Genomic DNA, 19473 nt, shown 5'->3' with positions numbered 1-19473 from the left:
GATCCTGTGCAGATATGTAAAATACACATTACAGGTTACTGTACTTGCAACGGCATTTTTAAAACATTTTGAAAAGATTCATTTGGACGAGATAAAGGATGATGCAATGTCAATGAAAGTTGATTGCATAACTGTGGACGGACTTTTGTCTGGCTTATTTTTGTCGGTTTTTTTATTTATTTTTAATGCCAAAGAATTCTGCAGATGCTTTATTTCCCATCCAGTGTCTGTTTAATAGAGGCTGCATGGTTAACCTGGGTTAACTTTGGACAATGTTTAAATGTTCTACATCTTAAAAAAAAATACGCTTACACTCTAAGAAAGTAAAAACAGTCATGCGCTGCTCTGGTAATATGATATAAATACAGTAGCTTATGACAAGCTGATGCATCTATACAGACCAAGAGGAATGAATATGTATATGATTATGTATAAATACATCGCGGCGAAAAAGAGGAAAAAAATGTCGTCTTACGTTTTAGATGCGTCCTGTCTTTGCATTTTATTTTTTCTTAAAGTTGAGTTATGTCCCAACTTTGTGCCATACTTTATGGGTTCATTTTCATGTAGCTGCACATTCCGGTTTGTCTCGTCTGATGTCCGTGTGTGCTATTCGCATACATATTTTTATTCTTTGCTGTGGCAGTCATCTTTTTTTTTTTTCCCTATCGCAACACTGACACACAAAAAAATTCTATAGATTTTTTTCAATTTGTCTTCTCATTTGGATGAAATTCTTGTCTTGCAGATGAAATTCTAATTCGTCACAATTTATTTATCACATACAAAGTATGATATGCAGTGAAATGCTAACACGACTGTTTGTGACCTAAAAAAGGAAATAAGAGGTACAAATGCTAATTAAAGACATAGGTAAAATATACAATATACAATATGTAATAATTTTGTTACAATAAAATAGAAACATGTAGAAAGAGTGTACTGTATAAATAAAAACTGTATAAAGTATATGGAATGTGCAATGTGTGTAAAGAGCAACAGTATGAGTGGTCATGGAGTGTGAAATGAAATGAACAGCATATTTAAAGTGCAATAGTTAGTCCTCATTAAAGTTGCAGTTCCTCTGTAATCCTCTAGGTGGCATGCTTTAAACTATTCATTCATTTGCAGGCAGCACAGCATCCTGTGCAGTAGGAGCAAATTATTTTCCAAGTTTGTTTGGAAGTGTAACGTAAAAGAAAAGTAATATCAAATCAGGATATTTCAATAGAAGATTTGCAATAGAATCACAATACAAATCGAATCGGCACCTTAGTACTGTGGTATCGTATAGTGTAGTTCCTGGTTATTCTACATACATAACTAACTACATACTTAAGGAAGGCATTTATTTTGTGAAGGTCAATAAAGACTTCCCCTTTTTTTTTCCTGTCAAAACTATTGTCAGGAGTAAACAACTTGATCACTACACGTTTACATAAAAAAAAAAAAAATAACACAAACCCTGGTTCTTCGACTTGTTTTAAACTTTTTATTTCCTGTGTGTGTTTAAGTATAATGCACTTCACCATGATGCGACACGTCCACAGACTGCTGCAAGATTTAAGCTTTTTAGAACCAGAAACATTTTGACACACAAATGAACCCTAACTTTCCTCCTAGCATAACAAACGTAGTGGAAAAAAACACAAACACAAGCTAGGCTTCAGTAATACACTGTCTGGTCTGTAGAGTACTGACCATCATGCATATTTATTTTGTTCTTTCCCAAACCTTTTCCCCACGAAGTTGGAAGCACACACTTGTACAGGATTTCTTTATATGCTGTGGCATTACCGTTTCTCTTTACTAGAGCCAAGAGGCTCAGGACGGTTTCATCCTGACAACGGGCCTGTTCTCGAAGCAAGCTTCATGAAGACGTTAAAAAAGGAAGCACTCATGTCCTGCACAGAGCCCTGATCTCAGCCTCAGAGCTACAGCATTATTTAGCAAGGGCATCATTTAGCAAGATCTCTTGAGCTCCTCCTGGGCCTGTATACATCAGGCTGTGGTGCGCTGGGTGTTCCGGTGCCATTTTCTTCACGGCTAGCATTAGCTTTTCTGTGGGATCGGACTAGACTGGCCTTTGCTCCTCGCAGGCATTGATGAGCCTTGTGTGAGCAGTTTGCTGATGTGTAGTCCTATTCACTTCACTTGTCCGCGGTCATGATGTTATGTTATGGCTAATCAGGATACTGTATATTTCAGGACAATTATATTCTTTGTCAGGAAATCAATTTTCCTCTATACAGATCAGCCATATAGTTAGTCTTCAATATAGTGTTAAGGTCACCTTGTGCTGCTGCAGCTCTGGACCCTTAGGGCATTATTCAACAAGACCTTTTGAGGTGTGCTCTGGTATCTGGCACTTGGATGTTAGAGGCAGATCCTTTTGCTGCTCTCTCTTGAGTTGTGGGGTGGGGGGGATTTATCAACAAATGAAAATGAAAAAATTATTTATTTGTTTATACTTATTTATCATTTGTTGCATCATTGTTACCTGTTCGCCCAAAGAAAGTCTACATTCTGGTTTAGTTCCTGGTTGCATCACATTACCATGACTTATTTAGGTTTCCCCTGAGCTCCACAGACCGAGTAGAGGCTCATATATGTGTCAATCTTCAGAGAATGGGGAAAAACAGAAAATCAATTTCCATGCTTGATTCTTGGAGTGTTTCATCTTTGTGCATAAAACTGAAGGACCATACATGAAATATAAGTCAATAATTGGATTTCACCAAAAATGAAGCATGTTGCTTGAGTTACTTTTTTTTCTTACTTTTTATTTTTTAAGCAGGATTTAACTTTTATGGGAAAATTTCTATTTAGTGAAAAACTCTGGTAATAATATCTAACAGTTTCTGAATATAATTTCGGTGGAAGTTGCATGAAAACGAGTTCTCAGTTTTATTTCCTTATAAGCGCAAGTCCTTTCACTGGAGAAAGCTTGAGTTCAGGTTTTAAATCCCAGTTTTTATTTTCTCCCTCAGCTCCCCGTTTAAAAAAAAAAAAAAAAAAAAAAGGAGAAAAAAAAAGATTTCTCCCTTGGTTTTTGTTTAGGCTAATACAGGTTTTGTCAAGCTCAACTAGCCATGTTGCTCATTTATTCCAGCATGCACTGATCATCACCAATGATTCACCTTTACACCAGTGCAAATTCACCCGGCAAGAAGAATTCCACTCGGGTTTGACAGGGTTCAGCTGTTTCGAGCACTTTTAGGTTTTTATTAATGCAATTTATTTTGTCATGACTGCAAGAAATAAAGCTGCTTCCAAGGCTGCCGTAATTCGATTTACAGTTTTGTTTTTGCTTTGTAGGTAACTGTAATATACTAGGCTATTTGTTTTCAACCACTTAACATCGCCCAGGTGCGGTGAAGGTACGGTGGTTTGATAGCTCTGGCCTCTTGTTACCTCTGCGTATGTCACCTCCACTCATCAACCCTGAGTCATATTTGTCAAGTTTCTGCTTTATCGAGCACCGATGGACTCAGTGTTTGTACAGAACAAAGGGGTAGATTGTGCACTCAATTAAATGGACTGTTAACTGCTGTAAGTACTTTGAGTTTTTTTTTTTTTTCTGCAACAATGCGCCTGTGAGCTTGCCCTTACGTGTGTGCTGGCACACTATAGCTTTAGTTTCGTACATTTTTATCCAAAGCTTGTCCAATTTGCACTTTATGCAGTCCATTAGACCGCTCTTATATGGTCCCGTGTGATGCACCAAGGTCTTGCAGAACAACAGTTTGATCCGCTTCATGTACAGGAGACAAGAAAAGTATGCTTCTGTGCTTTTTAAATAAAGTAGCATGCAGACCAAACAAGAACAAAATTAGGCCTGGTGGAAAAAGCCAGTTCATCTGAGAAAACATCAGCTTTATTAGGTTTCTAATCGAATAGAAAATAACACTTGGGTGTGTTCTTGAATTGGTAAAATTGCACAGTGGAATCCACAGTTTCAGTAGTTCTTTTTGCATTGTGCCTTCCTGTTCCCTGAAATACAGTTCTATAGAAAAGTTTTAAGCCAACCCTCATTTCTTTATGTTTTGCTTACAAAGAGTCGGACTTTCTTGTATTTTAATGTACTCTCCATGCTTTTAAAAGGACTTAAAATTTTTTTTTATTTTCAGTCCAGTCCCAGTACTTGACCAGATTCAGAGGAATGTTTTCTTTGTTAAGCCAAACAGTGACCTATAAATCATTCAAGCATAAAAGCCATCTAACTTTTAATACTAGTGAGGAAACTAATGCAGATGATGACAGATGATCAGGTAAGCTGGTGATGCTGAATGCTGAGTGGTTGGAACAGACGAAAAGGGAAATGAGGTTGCAGCGGAGGTTGTTACATAAACAACCAATTTGTAAATCGAATCTTTAGGCACTTTGCAGCATGTTGCAGTAAAACATTTTAAAATTTAATATTGGCTCAAAACATTTGCACAGTACTGTATGCTAGTTTGGTAAATCTTCTTTTCCAGCAGATTCTCTACTATATTGTTAAAAATTTAAGTCTCATGTCAGGCCACATGGCGAAATGGACAATAGCATCATGAATCGATTATCATTCATTTCAGACAATGTAAATATCAGAAAACGTCACATCAGCAGCTTTAAGGGAGTTTCTACATCAAGGCCCCGGGATCATTTCCAAAAACACTTGACCCAAAAGTCTGGCCCATTTTGATCAGTGAGAACGCAATCGTTCCGTGTTTGGGAAGTCCGCTAGAAAAGTTGTTGTGAGATCACATCAGATATGGAAGCGGATAGCTGTTTAGACGCAACGTCATCAGTGCCGCCTGACTTCAACGTAAATCTGTGTGCGTGTAGAATGCGCCAATCTCATCCTCTGACTTACACACACACACACACACACAGAGCTAATGACGTAAGAAAGAACTTGAGAGCGTCGATCTTAAAAATTTTCTGAAATATCATTTATACCAGTCATATGGAGGTTAACTTTCTTGTTCTCGCATTCTCTTGTGTTTAATGTTTAATTAAGTGATTGTAAAAATAGATGATAATTGCAGCCCTATTGTGGAAATGCTTTTACTTTCATTAATAACAGCTGTTGTGTATATCTAAAAAAAATAAATAAAATCCTGCTGATTTTTTTTTTTTTCCCTCATTTTTCGATGCAATTTCTCCAAGCGTATAAGTGATCCCAGATGTTGACTGTTCAGCTCTGTGCTTGCAGGTTATAATAATGCACTGGAAAGTTTTTAACCCAAGTCCAGTAATTTTTCCACATCTCCTTCGTTGTTTTCTTTGCTTAATTGCAGGCCAATATTTTCACTTGTTTAAGAAATAAAAAGCTTGGGATGCATACGGTGTCTGGGGACAGTTTTACTCTACCATGAAGACGGTTCTGGCCTCAACTGGTGTTGACAGCTGTTTCTCTGAGGACTTGACTTGGCTGCAGTTGCTCAATAGTTCAGGACTGGAATTTCCTACAAGTCTACCTGAGTCTTCAATAACTACCTGGACTCTATATTAACATCAATTAACATCAAATGTTATAGCTGAACTGGCTAACACACCAAACACACAGTATGAATGCAGATACATTTCTGCTTTCTGTTTTACCCAAATGATGACCCAAAGGATGGGTTTCCTGAGTCTGGTTCCTCTCAAGGTTTTTCCTTGCCACTGTCGCCCTTGGCTTGCTCACCTGGGACTATCTGACCATTTTAATTCATACACATTCACAAACTTAATTCTTTTAATTGTGTAAAGCTGCTTTCCGACAATGACTATTGTTAAAAGCGCTATACAAATAAAATTGAATTGAATACTCAATGCTGCATAAGTTGAATTAAAAAGAACTGTTGCCAGCTGATGCATATTAATCACTGCAATTATTTAATGAAAGGCTTTTCAATCATTTGCTCTTTGGTGTTTGTTTATTTTTAAGCCAGGAGGTACATTTGCTTTTTATGCTGCAACAAAAAAATGAGCCATATACTCGAGAAAACAGGCTATAAACGTGACCATCAAGCAGTGCTGTACCCAGATCAGCGCACACCAGTAGTTGTCTTCTCCAAATTGTCAGATGATTGATGATACTAGCATCTTTTGTTGAAACCAATCCCTTCTCGGCCCGCGATGAAATGAGACACCATAATGGGATGATTACTTTTTTTTTTTTCCTCCCTCTCTCTTTTTGGCGCACTAGAGCTTTGTCCCGTGATAGCATCTGGCTTTATGGTGCACATTTCCCCTGTGATGGAGGTGTGTGCTGTCAACACTTTACGTCTCAATTAGCTCTAAGAGAGTCCGGCGTGTCAGAAATACTTAACTATGCTCCTGAACAGCAGGTCTGTGAAGCACTAAACATGAAGAATTGATGGAATGACAGTTCTCGGTGTCATTGTCTAAAATGAAATCGAATTTCAAGCTTTAGCTTTCGGAGAGGGTAGCATTATAATAAATACTAAGATCTGACGTGACGTACATTTGGGGATGTCCAGCACATATTCACTCATATTTCATATTTTTTTTTTTATAAACATGGCTGGATTTGATACAAGGCTGCAATCACTCTAAGATCATAATGATTGACTAAACTCCAGGAGCTTGATTCTAACCGCTCTCAGATGCTTTTCAGAATTGATCACTACTCTTACTATCTCTGCAGGGTCATGGTGATCTTTATTGTAGTTTTTTTTTTTTTTTTCCTTACTCTGCTCAAGGTTTCGTTCTTTCCCTGTGGATGTTTTTTGCAGCAATTCAAACATCGAGCGTAAATTAAGTAGTGATGGGAAGTTTGGATCATTTTAGTGACTTAGTTCTTTAAATCTTGTTCATCAAAATGAACAAACCTTTTTTTTTTTTAGTCATTTTAGTTTATTTCGTTCTTGTTATCAGAAATAAAATAAAATGTTAAATTTTTAATAAACCCACCCCCCAACACATCTACATACACAAATTTTGGCTATAGTTCCATTAATAAAAATATTACAATGCAGCTAAGGACATATGATAAACAGAATGAGCAGCTCACCATCATATATCTTCTGGTCCGAGTCGTTCGTTCTTTTCAATCTGTTGCACATGCATAGCATCTATGAGAGTTGCGTGACAAAAGAACAAACAACAACGACTAGACAACGACTAGAAGACACATGAGATAAAACGCTCATTTGTTTCCTGTACACAACAGATGGAGCTTTTGTGTTGCGTGACCAATAGAAAATGAACATATCGTTCTCTGAGTACTACTCGCTCTTCTGAGTCACGTTAAAGACTGAACAATCCAGCACTAAAGTACAGTAATAATAATAATTTGGGTGTTTTTGCACATAGATTTGAGCTGACGTTGCCTTTGTGCTCTGGGTAAATCTATTCAATTTATAGGAGCTGTTATGCATGGTAATAACTATACAAGCTCAATAACAAATATAACAAGGTTGATAATGCGATTTCAATCACCGTAACGCAATTGCTCAAGTCCCCGGACTCCAATTTGGAAATCACAGTGTCAGCTTTTTTTTTTTTTTTTTTTGTCTTCTCACTTCTATTAGATGTGGGAACCAATGTTTAGTACTTTTTCTTTTTAACTGTTTGGTATAAAAGAGCTCAGAAGCACCAGAGTGAATCTCAGAAGTTTTTATGTGCTGTAGTGTCAGTTTTTGAAGCATTTTCATATGCAATCCATACACCTTCACCTTCAAGAATATCCTTGTAATAAATAAAGAAAAACTAGATAAATGGGGAAAAAAAATACGTATGTTGCGTAAACATACTTTTAAATGCCACGAAATTAAGTTAGTCCATCTATTTCAATTTGTTTGTGAGAGACTCTTTTTTTTTTTTTTTTTTTTTGTATAGCTAGAGCGCGCAAGACTGCAGTCATTAATAAAGCAAAGAATTACACGCGATGGAGTAGTAGCTAATGTGAAAGCATGAGGAGAAAAAAATCTCTCAACTCGAAACTATAGATTATGCTTTGCGATGTGTGTTGTGCACAATGTTGTGCGCTTGTGACGCCATCTTACATGACAAGCACGGTAATAACATGGACACACAACCTAGATCTGTATGGCGTGTACCATGATGTCTTTGCAGAGGTAGAATCTACATATCATTCATGAAAGGACGCGCAGTGCTTTTTAGTGTTTTTGTTGGAAACAAATAGAGGTTTTGCTTTAAAGCGGAACGTTTCTGAATTTGTATAAAAAACAAATCTGCGCTACTTTTTTTAAAATTAAAAAGTTTGTTGGGACTTGCATTAAATATTAAAGACGCTCCTGTCAGGCTTAAAGTACATAGATTTGCTCAGGATTTTTTTTTTTTTTTTTTGTTTCTTACTTTCTTAGCCTCCATCAGTGAGCAGTTGGTCAACTCCACCAATTGGACTTTGGATTGACTGAACTACATTGTTATTTATATGATTGTGTGCTATAAGGTTGAAAGCAACAATCATAGAAGGGATTTATTCATGGACCTGTATCTAGTATCACACAAATGGAGGATTTTTTTCCCCTTTTCTTTTGCTTTTCCCCTTGCCTCATAGTTTAGTTGTAGTCAATTTCTACCGTCCTTCTGTTAATACGCAAATTCATCAAGGTGGTGAAGAGTATAATCGGCTACCTCCAATAATTTCTCCTTTACTAAATTTTGCTTACACAATGTTGAGGACTGAGAAAAGCGCCATCTTCCCTTTCAGCTAGCATGAGCTCACGGTTGGCTAGAGGTTCATGCGAGAGTGCAGGGTATGTCATCTGCTCTCTAGACTCCCCCCTATGGATGGCTGTGGCATCACCTGGAAATTGAACACATGACCTCCATATGAGGGGTTGAACACGTTTGCATTGTGCTACTTATTGAGTTCCTTTTTAAGCCTGTTTTTTCCCCTTTTTTTTCTTCGTTATTTCCTGCGTGCTTATTTTGGATGACCTGATAAAGCTGCATATAAATATTTACATTATTATTTTTCATCTCTGCGGCAATGTACGTTGTTAAAAGTGCTACACGAATAATACTGAACCAAATTAAATTGATGTGTCTCTGACCCAGTGCCTTACATTTATATTTGAGGACATTTTATTTGAATATTATTTATATAGATTGCACCAAGAGATGAACCAATGATCGTGCTCGGACAGATTTCAGGCTTCAGTTTGGATTTATTTTTGTACATTCTAGAAAAATACTGGGTTTTTCACAACTATGAAATAACACACATGCCATTGGATAATTATGTAACAACAACAGCGAGTATTTGCCGTTTAAAACCCATCAAGCATTATGATGAAACTGGGTCTAATGAAGACCTTCCCGGAAAGCAAGACCAAAACGGTACCTCTTCTCCAGAGGAGAAGTTCATTTAGAGTTACCAGCCTCAAACATCACCAATTATCAAACAGCACCACAGATTAGAGCCGTTATGAAGGCTTTACAGTGCATAAGTAGCAGAAACATCTCATTATCAACTGTTCAAAGGAGATACTGTCTTGCATATTCTGGATTCCTTCACCAATGTTTTTACAGTGTAGAAAAAAATAAATAAATCAGGAAAGACCATAGAGTCAAGTGTATCCAAATTTTGACTGTTACTGTATAGTCGATTCTGTTCCAATTGTGCCCACTCTTTTAAGTAGTGCAACAGGAAAGGGTTTGTGAGTTTGAATCCCACTGGAGCCATCTGTAGTCAGGGAGTCTAGATGACAGTTTTTTTTCCAATCATATGGGTTGGCTGCTGGCATCATGTGCCTCCGAGAAAGCACGTAATAGCCTTCGCCCTCCCGGTTGGCAGCTGTTGACTCATTTTCAGTTTCCAAATTGAATTTTTATTTTTATTTTTTTGTATTCTTTCCAAGAACCTCGAAAAATTGTTTTATTTTCGGATTTGTTTTAGGACAAAGTCCTGAAGAAAATGTGAAAAAAAAGTTTAATTTTCCATCAAAGAAAAGTTACGTATATATTTATACGTAGTGAATACACAAATCAGAAATTTAACATACGATGCTAAAGCAGAGATGCTGATGATAATCGCACATACTGGATCTGTTATTTCTTTTATGTGTAGCGTAATACCTCATGTATCTAATTTATCCCCTTGTTGGTATACGTTCACAGCGAACATGGCAGCAGTGTATTATGGGTATTGCATGCTGCCTGATGGGACGTACTGCCTGGCGCCACCGCCACCTGGCATTGATGCCAACGCCTATTACAGCTCGATGCCTGCTGGCATGATGCCTGCTCACTCAGCATCCCCGGCTCCTCCACCGCCAGGCACTACACCTCCTCCCGACTCTGCCGTTACAGTCCCATCAGCCCCAACAGCTGCTGCCGCTCCACCCGCTGCGCCCGCTCCACTGTCTCATGCTACACCTTCTGGCTTCTACAGCACTAGGTATGTGTATCAGACACCTGAGTATTTGAGGTTGCTAGTAATTTACCACATGTCGCTCCTGAGTTACTTCAGTTTAAAAAAAAAAATAATAATTTAAAAAATGCAAAAATGTATTGTGTTTCCTGACAATAACAGATGCTTCGCACATCAATTTAATCATCGCATATTTTTGACCTGCAATTTCCACACACATAATGCCCACTAATGTGACTGATACAAGACAGAAAGCATGCCATCCCTTCCATCCAGACATCATGACCGGTTTTCCTCTCTAGGACACCGTGCTTGACGGAGCGAACGCTTTTATGTTGTTGTGCCACTCAGGAGGCCGTCATATCCATTTTTAACCTAATCATACCCAAACTAGTGAATAGCCTGCAAACCCCCATAGTTTCCATGTGGAATTGGGTTTTACTGTATGTCACTAGATGAATGTGTGTCATCAGAAATAATTGGATGGATGGTGTAGTCGTTGTGATTGACAGGGCCGACCGTAGCACAGCACGCTTCTCCATCATTTGACAGCTTTAAGTGTTTTGAAAGTTTGACATGGAAAACTGGAAAAGCTGTGTTTTTGTTTCGAAGTAAACGTTTCAACGGGTGGGAGGTTTCGCGGTAAACCTACTATTGTGTACGTCACATATTATTATTATTATTATTATTATTATAATTGTTATTACATAGGCGTAATTAATCTCTTCAGACAAATAGAGTTGTTCTCGTATGAAGATATATATGTGCAAGGATATATACAGTAGATAATGTATGAGAGGCATTCAAGTCTAACTGGGACCTGAATAAGGGCGTAAAACTGATTGACATCAAGTGCAGTACAGTGTTAAGACTCTTCCAGTTAAACATTTGAATGATAATATAGATACTATATACTATGTCTGTGAATGACGATCCTGGTTGTGGTGGATTCTTACAGAAAAGGCGCATCTATGCGTGTGATCTGTACACGCGGTTGTTCACCAGCACCACTTGCACATTACAGGAACTCGGCTGAGTGTTAATGCTACATTCCCCCATACAGTCCTGAAATCGCTTCTCATGTTTAGGCCAATAAAGGAGGTTTCTGACATGAAGCAGGCTGAGAAACCTTTCTACCTTGACGGTGTCCAAGCACGAGTGAAACACTAGGATGAGTGCATTAGTGTAGCAGCGGATTATGTAGAGAAATAAAGTTAGCTTTTACTCTTATATCTGTTTTCTGTTATTCCGCACAATCAGAATTTCCGGTTTGACTTGCACACATTTAAATAGATACAATTTGCGCATACATTTATACAAACAGCCCTCTGTTGCCGTGACAACTAATCATATAAGAAGATGCTAGATTTGAATGAATCCATGTGGCTAAGTTTAGCTTTTATTTGTCACATACTGTATACACAGTGAAATTCTTCTTCGCAAATCCCAGCGTAACTGGGGTCAGAGCGCAGGGTCAGCCATGATATAGTGCTCCTGAAGCAGATAGGTTTATGGGCCCTGATTAAGGTTAAGGGCCCAACAATGGCAACCTGGTGGAGCCTTGAATCGCTGACCTACCGATTAGTAACCTTAGCCTTTTGATCCACCACTATCCTCAAATACTTTTAAACTCACCCACTTATCTTCCATATCGCATTATTCTGTATTCGGGGTCGCGGGGGAACTGGAGCCTACAAATAGGGCGTACAAGTGGATGGTGCCAATCTATCATAGGACACACACACACACACACACACACGCACACACGCACACACACACACACACGCACACACACACACACAGACACACACACACACACAGACACACACACACACACAGACACACACACACACACACACACACACACACACAGACACACACACACACACACAGACACACACACACACACAGACAGACACACACACACACACAGACACACACACACACACAGACACACACACACACACACACAGACACACACACAGACACACACACACACACAGACACACACACACACACAGACACACACACACACACAGACACACACACACACACAGACACACACACACACACAGACACACACACACACAGACACACACACACACAGACAGACACACACACACACAGACATATACACACACACAGACAGACACACACACACACAGACATATACACACACACAGACATATACACACACACAGACATATACACACACACAGACATACACACACACACACACAGACATATACACACACACACACAGACATACACACACACACACACAGACATACACACACAGACACAGACATACACACACACACACAGACATACACACACACACACACACACACACACACACACACACACACACACACACACACACACACACACACACACACACACACAGACATACACACACACACACACAGACAGACATACACACACACACACACACACAGACATACACACACACATACACACTGGGTTTCCCAATTTGGAAACAGCAGTTAGCCTAATCTGTGTATATTTGGACTGTGGGAGGAATTTGGAGTACCCGGAGGAAACCCACTAAGCACGGGGAGAACATGCAAACTCCATGCACAGAAAGGCGGGAATCAAACCTGGACCCTGGTGGTGCAAGACGACAGTTGCAAACCACTACATCACCGTGGCGCCCTTTTTAAATACAAATAAATAAAATAAACATTCATGTACTCAAATGCATTAAATAATCGAACTTCTGCTTTAAACCTGTTTATATTTATTCATTTATTTATTTATTTATTTATTTGGAATAGTGCTGCGGATAGATTTTAAGTTTGCATAAAAGTGCTTGTTAATGACTGACTTGCATTTTCAATTAACTAAGGTTTTTCTGTGTCTTGCAAACATTCCCTGTTCTCTCTCTCTCTCTCTCTCTCTCTCTCTCTCTCTCTCTGCTGCTGTGTGTCTCCTTCAGCTCCTCCACTCCCCAGACCAGTGTTAGCCAGCCTTCTTCTTCTTCCTCCTCCTCCACCTCCTCGTCTTCAGCTGCGGCAATCGTCCCTCCGCCACCAGACATCCAGCCTGTCATCGATAAGCTGGCCGAATACGTAGCCAGAAACGGCGAGAAGTTTGAGAGCAGCGTGCGTGCTAAAAACGACCCGCGGTAAGCACTTTAAGCCCCTCCTTCTCACCACAGGATAACGTTATTCTTGGATGTTTCTCATAGTTAAACACCCTACTGTGTCTAAAAACTTTAGCTGTGTTACGCCTCACTGTTGCAAAGCGCCGACACACGAGACTCCTTTCCAAAAAAAAAAATTAAAAATGCATCAATGCTATACATATATCAGCGCCTACAAGTGTTTTTAATATTTTAAGTCCCAGTTTTACATGTTACCATAGTAACCACTACAGTTAAAGGTGATGTTATACAAAATTAATCGACAGCGCTGTGGTGTAATGATAAAACATTAATAACCGCGTGTCTGTTGTGTGTCCAAAGGTTTGACTTCCTGCAGTCTTGGCACCAGTACAACACTTACTATGAATTCAAGAAGCACTACTTCATGCAGAAAGAAGCCTCCAACCTGCCTCAGGTACTTTTATCCTTCAGCTTTTACTCTTTACCTCTTCACTTCTCTCGTTTTTTTTTTTATATTTTTATATTTTTTCCACTTTATAATCACATGATAAAACGCGTCTCTCATGTATAATCCTTTTTTTGTTGCGGACATTTGTTAAAGAAAGAGCCACTTTTCATCAAACGTCCTTTCAACACACTTAGTATTCAGTCTTCCTTTACAGTATGCAGTCATACAAGAGTAATGATTTATAATCCCACTTTCTATAAAATGCCTTTTTCCCTTTTTGAGTACAGTTCCTCTCAAGGTTTCTTCTTTCCTTATCATTATCGAGCTCTTCCTGGACACTGACGCCTCTGGCCCGCTCATTAGGCGTCTGAATCCGCATTCTGTAACACCTAGTGGACACTACTTGCCTTTAAAAAATCTAATGACCCACCTCACTGTTGTCCGGTTGTTTTGTGGACGTCTCAGTTTTACACACATTTTTTGCAAACGCAGACGAGACTCGAGTTGCTACACAGCCTTATCTTCGCCCAGAGAAATCCTAGATGATGCACGTCTGATCCCCCAAATCTGCTGCTTTCCTACAAAAATAAACACGACAACATTATGGGATGTTTATTATAGGATGGAGCAACCGGCTGTGGTAGTGCTGGTCACGTCTGCATTATTTTGCATGCAAAAAAAAATAAAAATAATGAAATAAGAGAAAATTGTGGAGAAGGTGTAGTTTAAGGGGATGGCTGTGTGAAGATCACTTGTTCTGCAAAGAGAACTAGAGTCCAAAGTAATGTTATGTTTATTTATTGTATTCCTTTCATGTTTGACTTATCAAGTTTTTTTTTTTTTTTGTGACTATAATAGTTTCCTCTCAGGCTCCCACTGACCTATCAGTGCAGTCTTTGCTGTTTGTCACACTAACGTGCGATCTGGTGGCCAGTTGATGTTTGAAAATGATTCCTCATGCCTTCAGCTTTTTTTTTTTTTTTTTACTCCCTCGCATTTCAGTTTGAGTAAAGAAATCCTCCATAGATGTGATAACCTGGTCTTTCAGTACGTCAGCTGACTTCATTTTATTGCCAAATAACGTTGCTGAGTCTAGGCCAGATCATAACACTGCCTTCAGAGTCTTGTACAGTGGACACATCGCTTCATGCGCTTCCCTTCTTCCCCTTACCTGCACCTATCGCTCTCGAATAGGGATCAATCTGGAGTGTGGATTGCTCTTACTTTTACTAATAAACATAGTTGTAATTTGTGCCTGTAATGTCCTTTATTTTTTGTTGTTTTTTAATGCAACAAAATCGCACTTCTTCGACTAAGTAGAGGTGGGTAGAGTAGTCAAAAGTTTACTCAAGTAGAAGTAAAAAGTAGTCATCCAAAAATTACTTAAGTAAGAGTAAAAAAGTATTCGGTGAAAAGACTACTGAAGTACTGAGTAACTTTTTCAATCACAATGTCTGATTTTTTTAAAATTTTATTATTATTTTTTTTATTATATTAATTATATATTAATGTTTTTATATCTTTTGTTTGCGCATGTGCAGTGAGCGTATGTAGGACGGATTCACGGGTAGGATGAATTTATAGAACACCGACTGAAGTTTTTTTTTTTTTTTTCCAATTATGCTGCTGATTGGTCAAACGATGAGTCATGTGATTATCGTTGCTGCATCTGATTGGTGAAACAGACATATGGTAGATCTACCGGCTGCACGTGTAGAATAAAGGGTTAAAAAAGTAACGAGTCGAATGTAGCCGAGTAAGAGTAGCATTTCTTCTTCACAAATCTACTCAAGTAAAAGTAGAAAGTACGGTGCGGTACTTAAGTAAATGTAATGAAGTAAATGTAACTCGCTTCTACCTACCTCTGTTCATGGTTCAGTGCTTACCTGCTAGGTTTTATTAACATGTTGAGTTCTTAACCTCATTCCAGTCATTCCCTTAAATCTCCTTAGTTGTTATCTTTGCTTGGCCTAAACCAATAATTTGATCCTTTTGAAGTGATGCCTTTTTGTCAATGTAGACCAGGGAATCTGTCAGTGATTGAAGAAACAAGGTCTCTCTCCCTCCTCCAGGCGTAATATCTGACTGCATGTTTGCGTTGTGGCTTCCCACAGGACCTTTTGCAAAATATGTATATATAAATATATACCTGCATTTGTATTAGTTTAGGAGACGACGTCGTCCCTGGTCTGACTGATGTTTCATTTGGTCTTCAGACAGACAGAATAATATCCAGTTCCGAAAGTTGTTTATTTCTCCATCTTCTATGTGATTGACGGTGGTGCGCTCTATATGATGTTTTATCAGGCTATGTTTGAAATCTCATTTTGTTCTCTGATTGCATGTAGAATATTCAGGCTAGTGCAAGCTGTGATCGAGCCGCTCCGCCCCCTGCAATATCTGTTTTCCTGCATGTTTATTCTATTTGTTTATTTTATTCATTTTTATTTTATATAATTTTTTTTGACTGAAGCCTAGCACCCAGAATGGCACATATGGCATTACCAATTCATCCTGCTCAGCATACTGGTCATTTCCATTACATTAGTGTCCTTCAGCTTACTAGTTTGTCTTAACGATATTGCAGGAGCATGGATTTCTTTTTAAAGCCAGAGATTGTAAAATAAAATCTGAAGGGTTAATTGTGACACACAGAGACAGATTTATTAAGCTATTTGCTTAAAGTGTGCTAAGTGGCCAATTTATATTCTGAGCACGCAGCAGCCTGAGTTAATAATGCTGTAGTAAATAAACTAGTGAGCTAGAGAAGTGACTGGGTGTTTTTTTTTTTTTTTCTCTTTTTTTGGACGTTAATAAGTGGACCCCTTTATCTTGTGTATGTTTGATTGTGTGATAGAGGTAAAAACACGGTCAAAAACGATTTTGCTTCAGTTCAATCCGTTTTTTTTTTTCCAGAGTCAGAAGTGTTCATTAACCAAATTGACAGAAAAGAGGAAATGCCAATCTTGCAATTAGAAGTAAATCAAGTCTAGGCATGTGTCAATGATTAGTTTACAATACGTCAGGATATAATCAGCATGTACTCTAAATTATTATGGATTTTTCCTCCTTCCTTAATAATGAATGTTCTGCAAAAACAGTTTTTTTTTTTTTTTTCTTTTCGGCCTACATACTAATTCCAGCAATTTTTTTTATTTTTTTATTATTTTTTTTTTTACAGAAATCTAATAGATAGTGCTCTTTTAAAGTCTGTTTACTGCAAGAGTTGTTATCGAACCTGCTGCTTTCGTTATTCCCATCCTGCCCAAATCCTTCATCCACTATACATTTCAAAAGCAAGAGTCGGATTTTTAAAAACAAAACCCGCATAATCTACAAGACCGGTGTTATCACGTTACCCACATAGGGTGACTGAAATTGTTTTTTTAAAAACACGATGCAAAAGTACACATGCTAAATTATTCATTTTTTTATATTATAATTTTTTTATCGTAGTAATATTTTCCACCATAAGTTGAAATAAAAACCTGTTTTATTCCAGGGTGGTTTATTATCAGTGAATTATTCTCCAATAACATCATGACTTGAAGTGTTATTTTTATTTTTTTATTAACAGTTTCACTTGATTTATTAAGGATCATCATGTTGTATGTTTTACTAGTGTCTTTAATGAGGTGGAACATCGTGAAAATGAGTTTGTTCCTCTTATTATTAATTATTGTGCTCGCTTGAATGTATGCATGCGCTCTTTGCTGTTTATGATAAATGTTGTAGTTTTTGTAGTAACAATTTGCACAGGCACATGTACGATGGGAGCTTCAGCTAAAACGATTTAAAAAGCTTAGTTAATTGTTGATGTAGGACAGTTTTCTGTAAGACGTTAGATTTGTAACGGTCCGAGGCAAGGCTGTAAATTTGTAGTAGAAATAATGGTAATAGTAATGTAATAGTACAGGTATTTTCTGACTTAGAAACATTTGAGTTAAAAATTTCGGCAGATACGAACCGACTGATGTTGTACTTCAGGTTCAGTCACATGTATTTTACAAAAAAATAGACACTGCAGTGCACCAGATACCAATATTTAAAAATCTTACACAATATTTTCGTGGTGTAAGGGAATTAACAAAATGTCCAAAGTCCATGACAAGTATATTGTGTGTGTGTGTGCGCGTGCGTGTGGGAGTACAGGAGAAATGAGTTGGCCTCACAGGATTTTAGCGTATTAGTTTCAATGGCTTAGGGAGCACGATGATAGAAAATTGCTGTAAATCTGTCCTGATGGTGAATAAACCTAATTTCGGAAAATCATCAACGAAACAGAACTCATAGTCCACAGCTCTGAGACAAAATGGCATCCTGTATTCCCCAGACAATTTAAAGGCGCAGAGACGACGCTGGTAAATTTCATTATGAAATTAATTTCCTTAGGTGCGATTATGGTTTCCGGCCACGTGATGGCAGTGTCGGGAAACGGGCAGATTTAGTCAAGTGGTAAATATGCTTTACCTTGTATATTCGTGTGAAGACGTACAAGACTCACTTTGAAGGACTTAAGAACAAATCTGACTTACGAACATGCCCCCTGGAATGGAACTTGATTGTAAGTTCCTCAAGTGCTAAAGTAGTAGTAATGGTGGTAGCCATTACAAACGGGGCCGGCATTACCTTCGAGCACAAATGTGGGTCAATACATACAACCAACAACAGCTACACATGACATTTAACACCATATCTTTTCATTAATTTGGTATTTCTATAAATTTCACTCCATCTACTAATTTCCATCCTAATTTCCCCTCCATCTACTCGTATGTGAAGTAAGTAAAAATATTAAAATGTAACACTCTTTGGTGTATAAACATGGCACTGTTTGTCAGAGCAGGTAGCCCTTAAAAACCAGAGCAACATTTAAACATTTTTTGCACGGAGTAACGTATCCTTTTTTTTTTTTTTTTTGGACAACCTAGGCACAATATGATGAACTAAATTTTATTCAGTTTTGACCAACTATACAAACAGGACTTACAGGGGTCAAAATGGCTCTCATAGACAAAGAAATAGCACATAATCATAGGATTTTGTGTTTTTATGGTTGTTTTTATTATTATTATTAATAATATATATATATTTTAATTAATCAATAACCACTGTGGTGTTCCAGACTGGCATGTGCCAGTCAGCAGTGGCTTTTACCTTGGAATTTTTATTATTATTATTTTTTTTATTGTTTAATCATAAACACTGACTGCAACTGTAAAGCCACAGTTCTTTAGGTGTTGTTCTCCTTGACAAGTCAGAGTTTGCCCTCTGAGTAATTTGTATAGTCCTGCCACTTGTTGGAGGGCACTAACTTTTTCAAATAAGGCCAGGCCAGGTAGGTTGGGACCTATTTTTTTTTCTCTTAATAAATGAAATAATTGAAAAACTGCTTTTAACTTGCATGTTTTTTTATGATCTGAATCATTTAAATAAGAAAAAAAATCTGGAAGAGGGCAAATACTTTTTCCCAGCACTGTACATTAGCGAGGACCCCAACTTTCTTGCAACCCACAGGCGCGCACACTCATGCCATACTGCGCTCCGAACAGTTTGGAAACCGCA

The 19473-nt window shown here is 38.0% G+C and overlaps 1 protein-coding gene across 1 annotated transcript in view; it reads left to right on the top strand.

The window, feature by feature from the left end:
• sfswap (splicing factor SWAP) overlaps positions 1 to 19473 on the top strand; it is a 126851-nt gene that overhangs the window by 20711 nt on the left and 86667 nt on the right. The window contains exons 8-10 of the mRNA XM_053478414.1: positions 10081 to 10360; positions 13293 to 13481; positions 13821 to 13914. Of these exons, the coding sequence (XP_053334389.1) occupies positions 10081 to 10360; positions 13293 to 13481; positions 13821 to 13914 (563 nt within the window). The remainder of the gene's footprint in view (positions 1 to 10080; positions 10361 to 13292; positions 13482 to 13820; positions 13915 to 19473) is intronic.

The sequence above is a fragment of the Clarias gariepinus genome, chromosome 19 (assembly GCF_024256425.1).
Source record: "Clarias gariepinus isolate MV-2021 ecotype Netherlands chromosome 19, CGAR_prim_01v2, whole genome shotgun sequence".
Taxonomy (NCBI): Eukaryota; Metazoa; Chordata; class Actinopteri; order Siluriformes; family Clariidae; genus Clarias; species Clarias gariepinus.
Note: the sequence above shows the minus strand (reverse complement) of the source record. Positions and strands in the feature narration are given on the sequence as shown.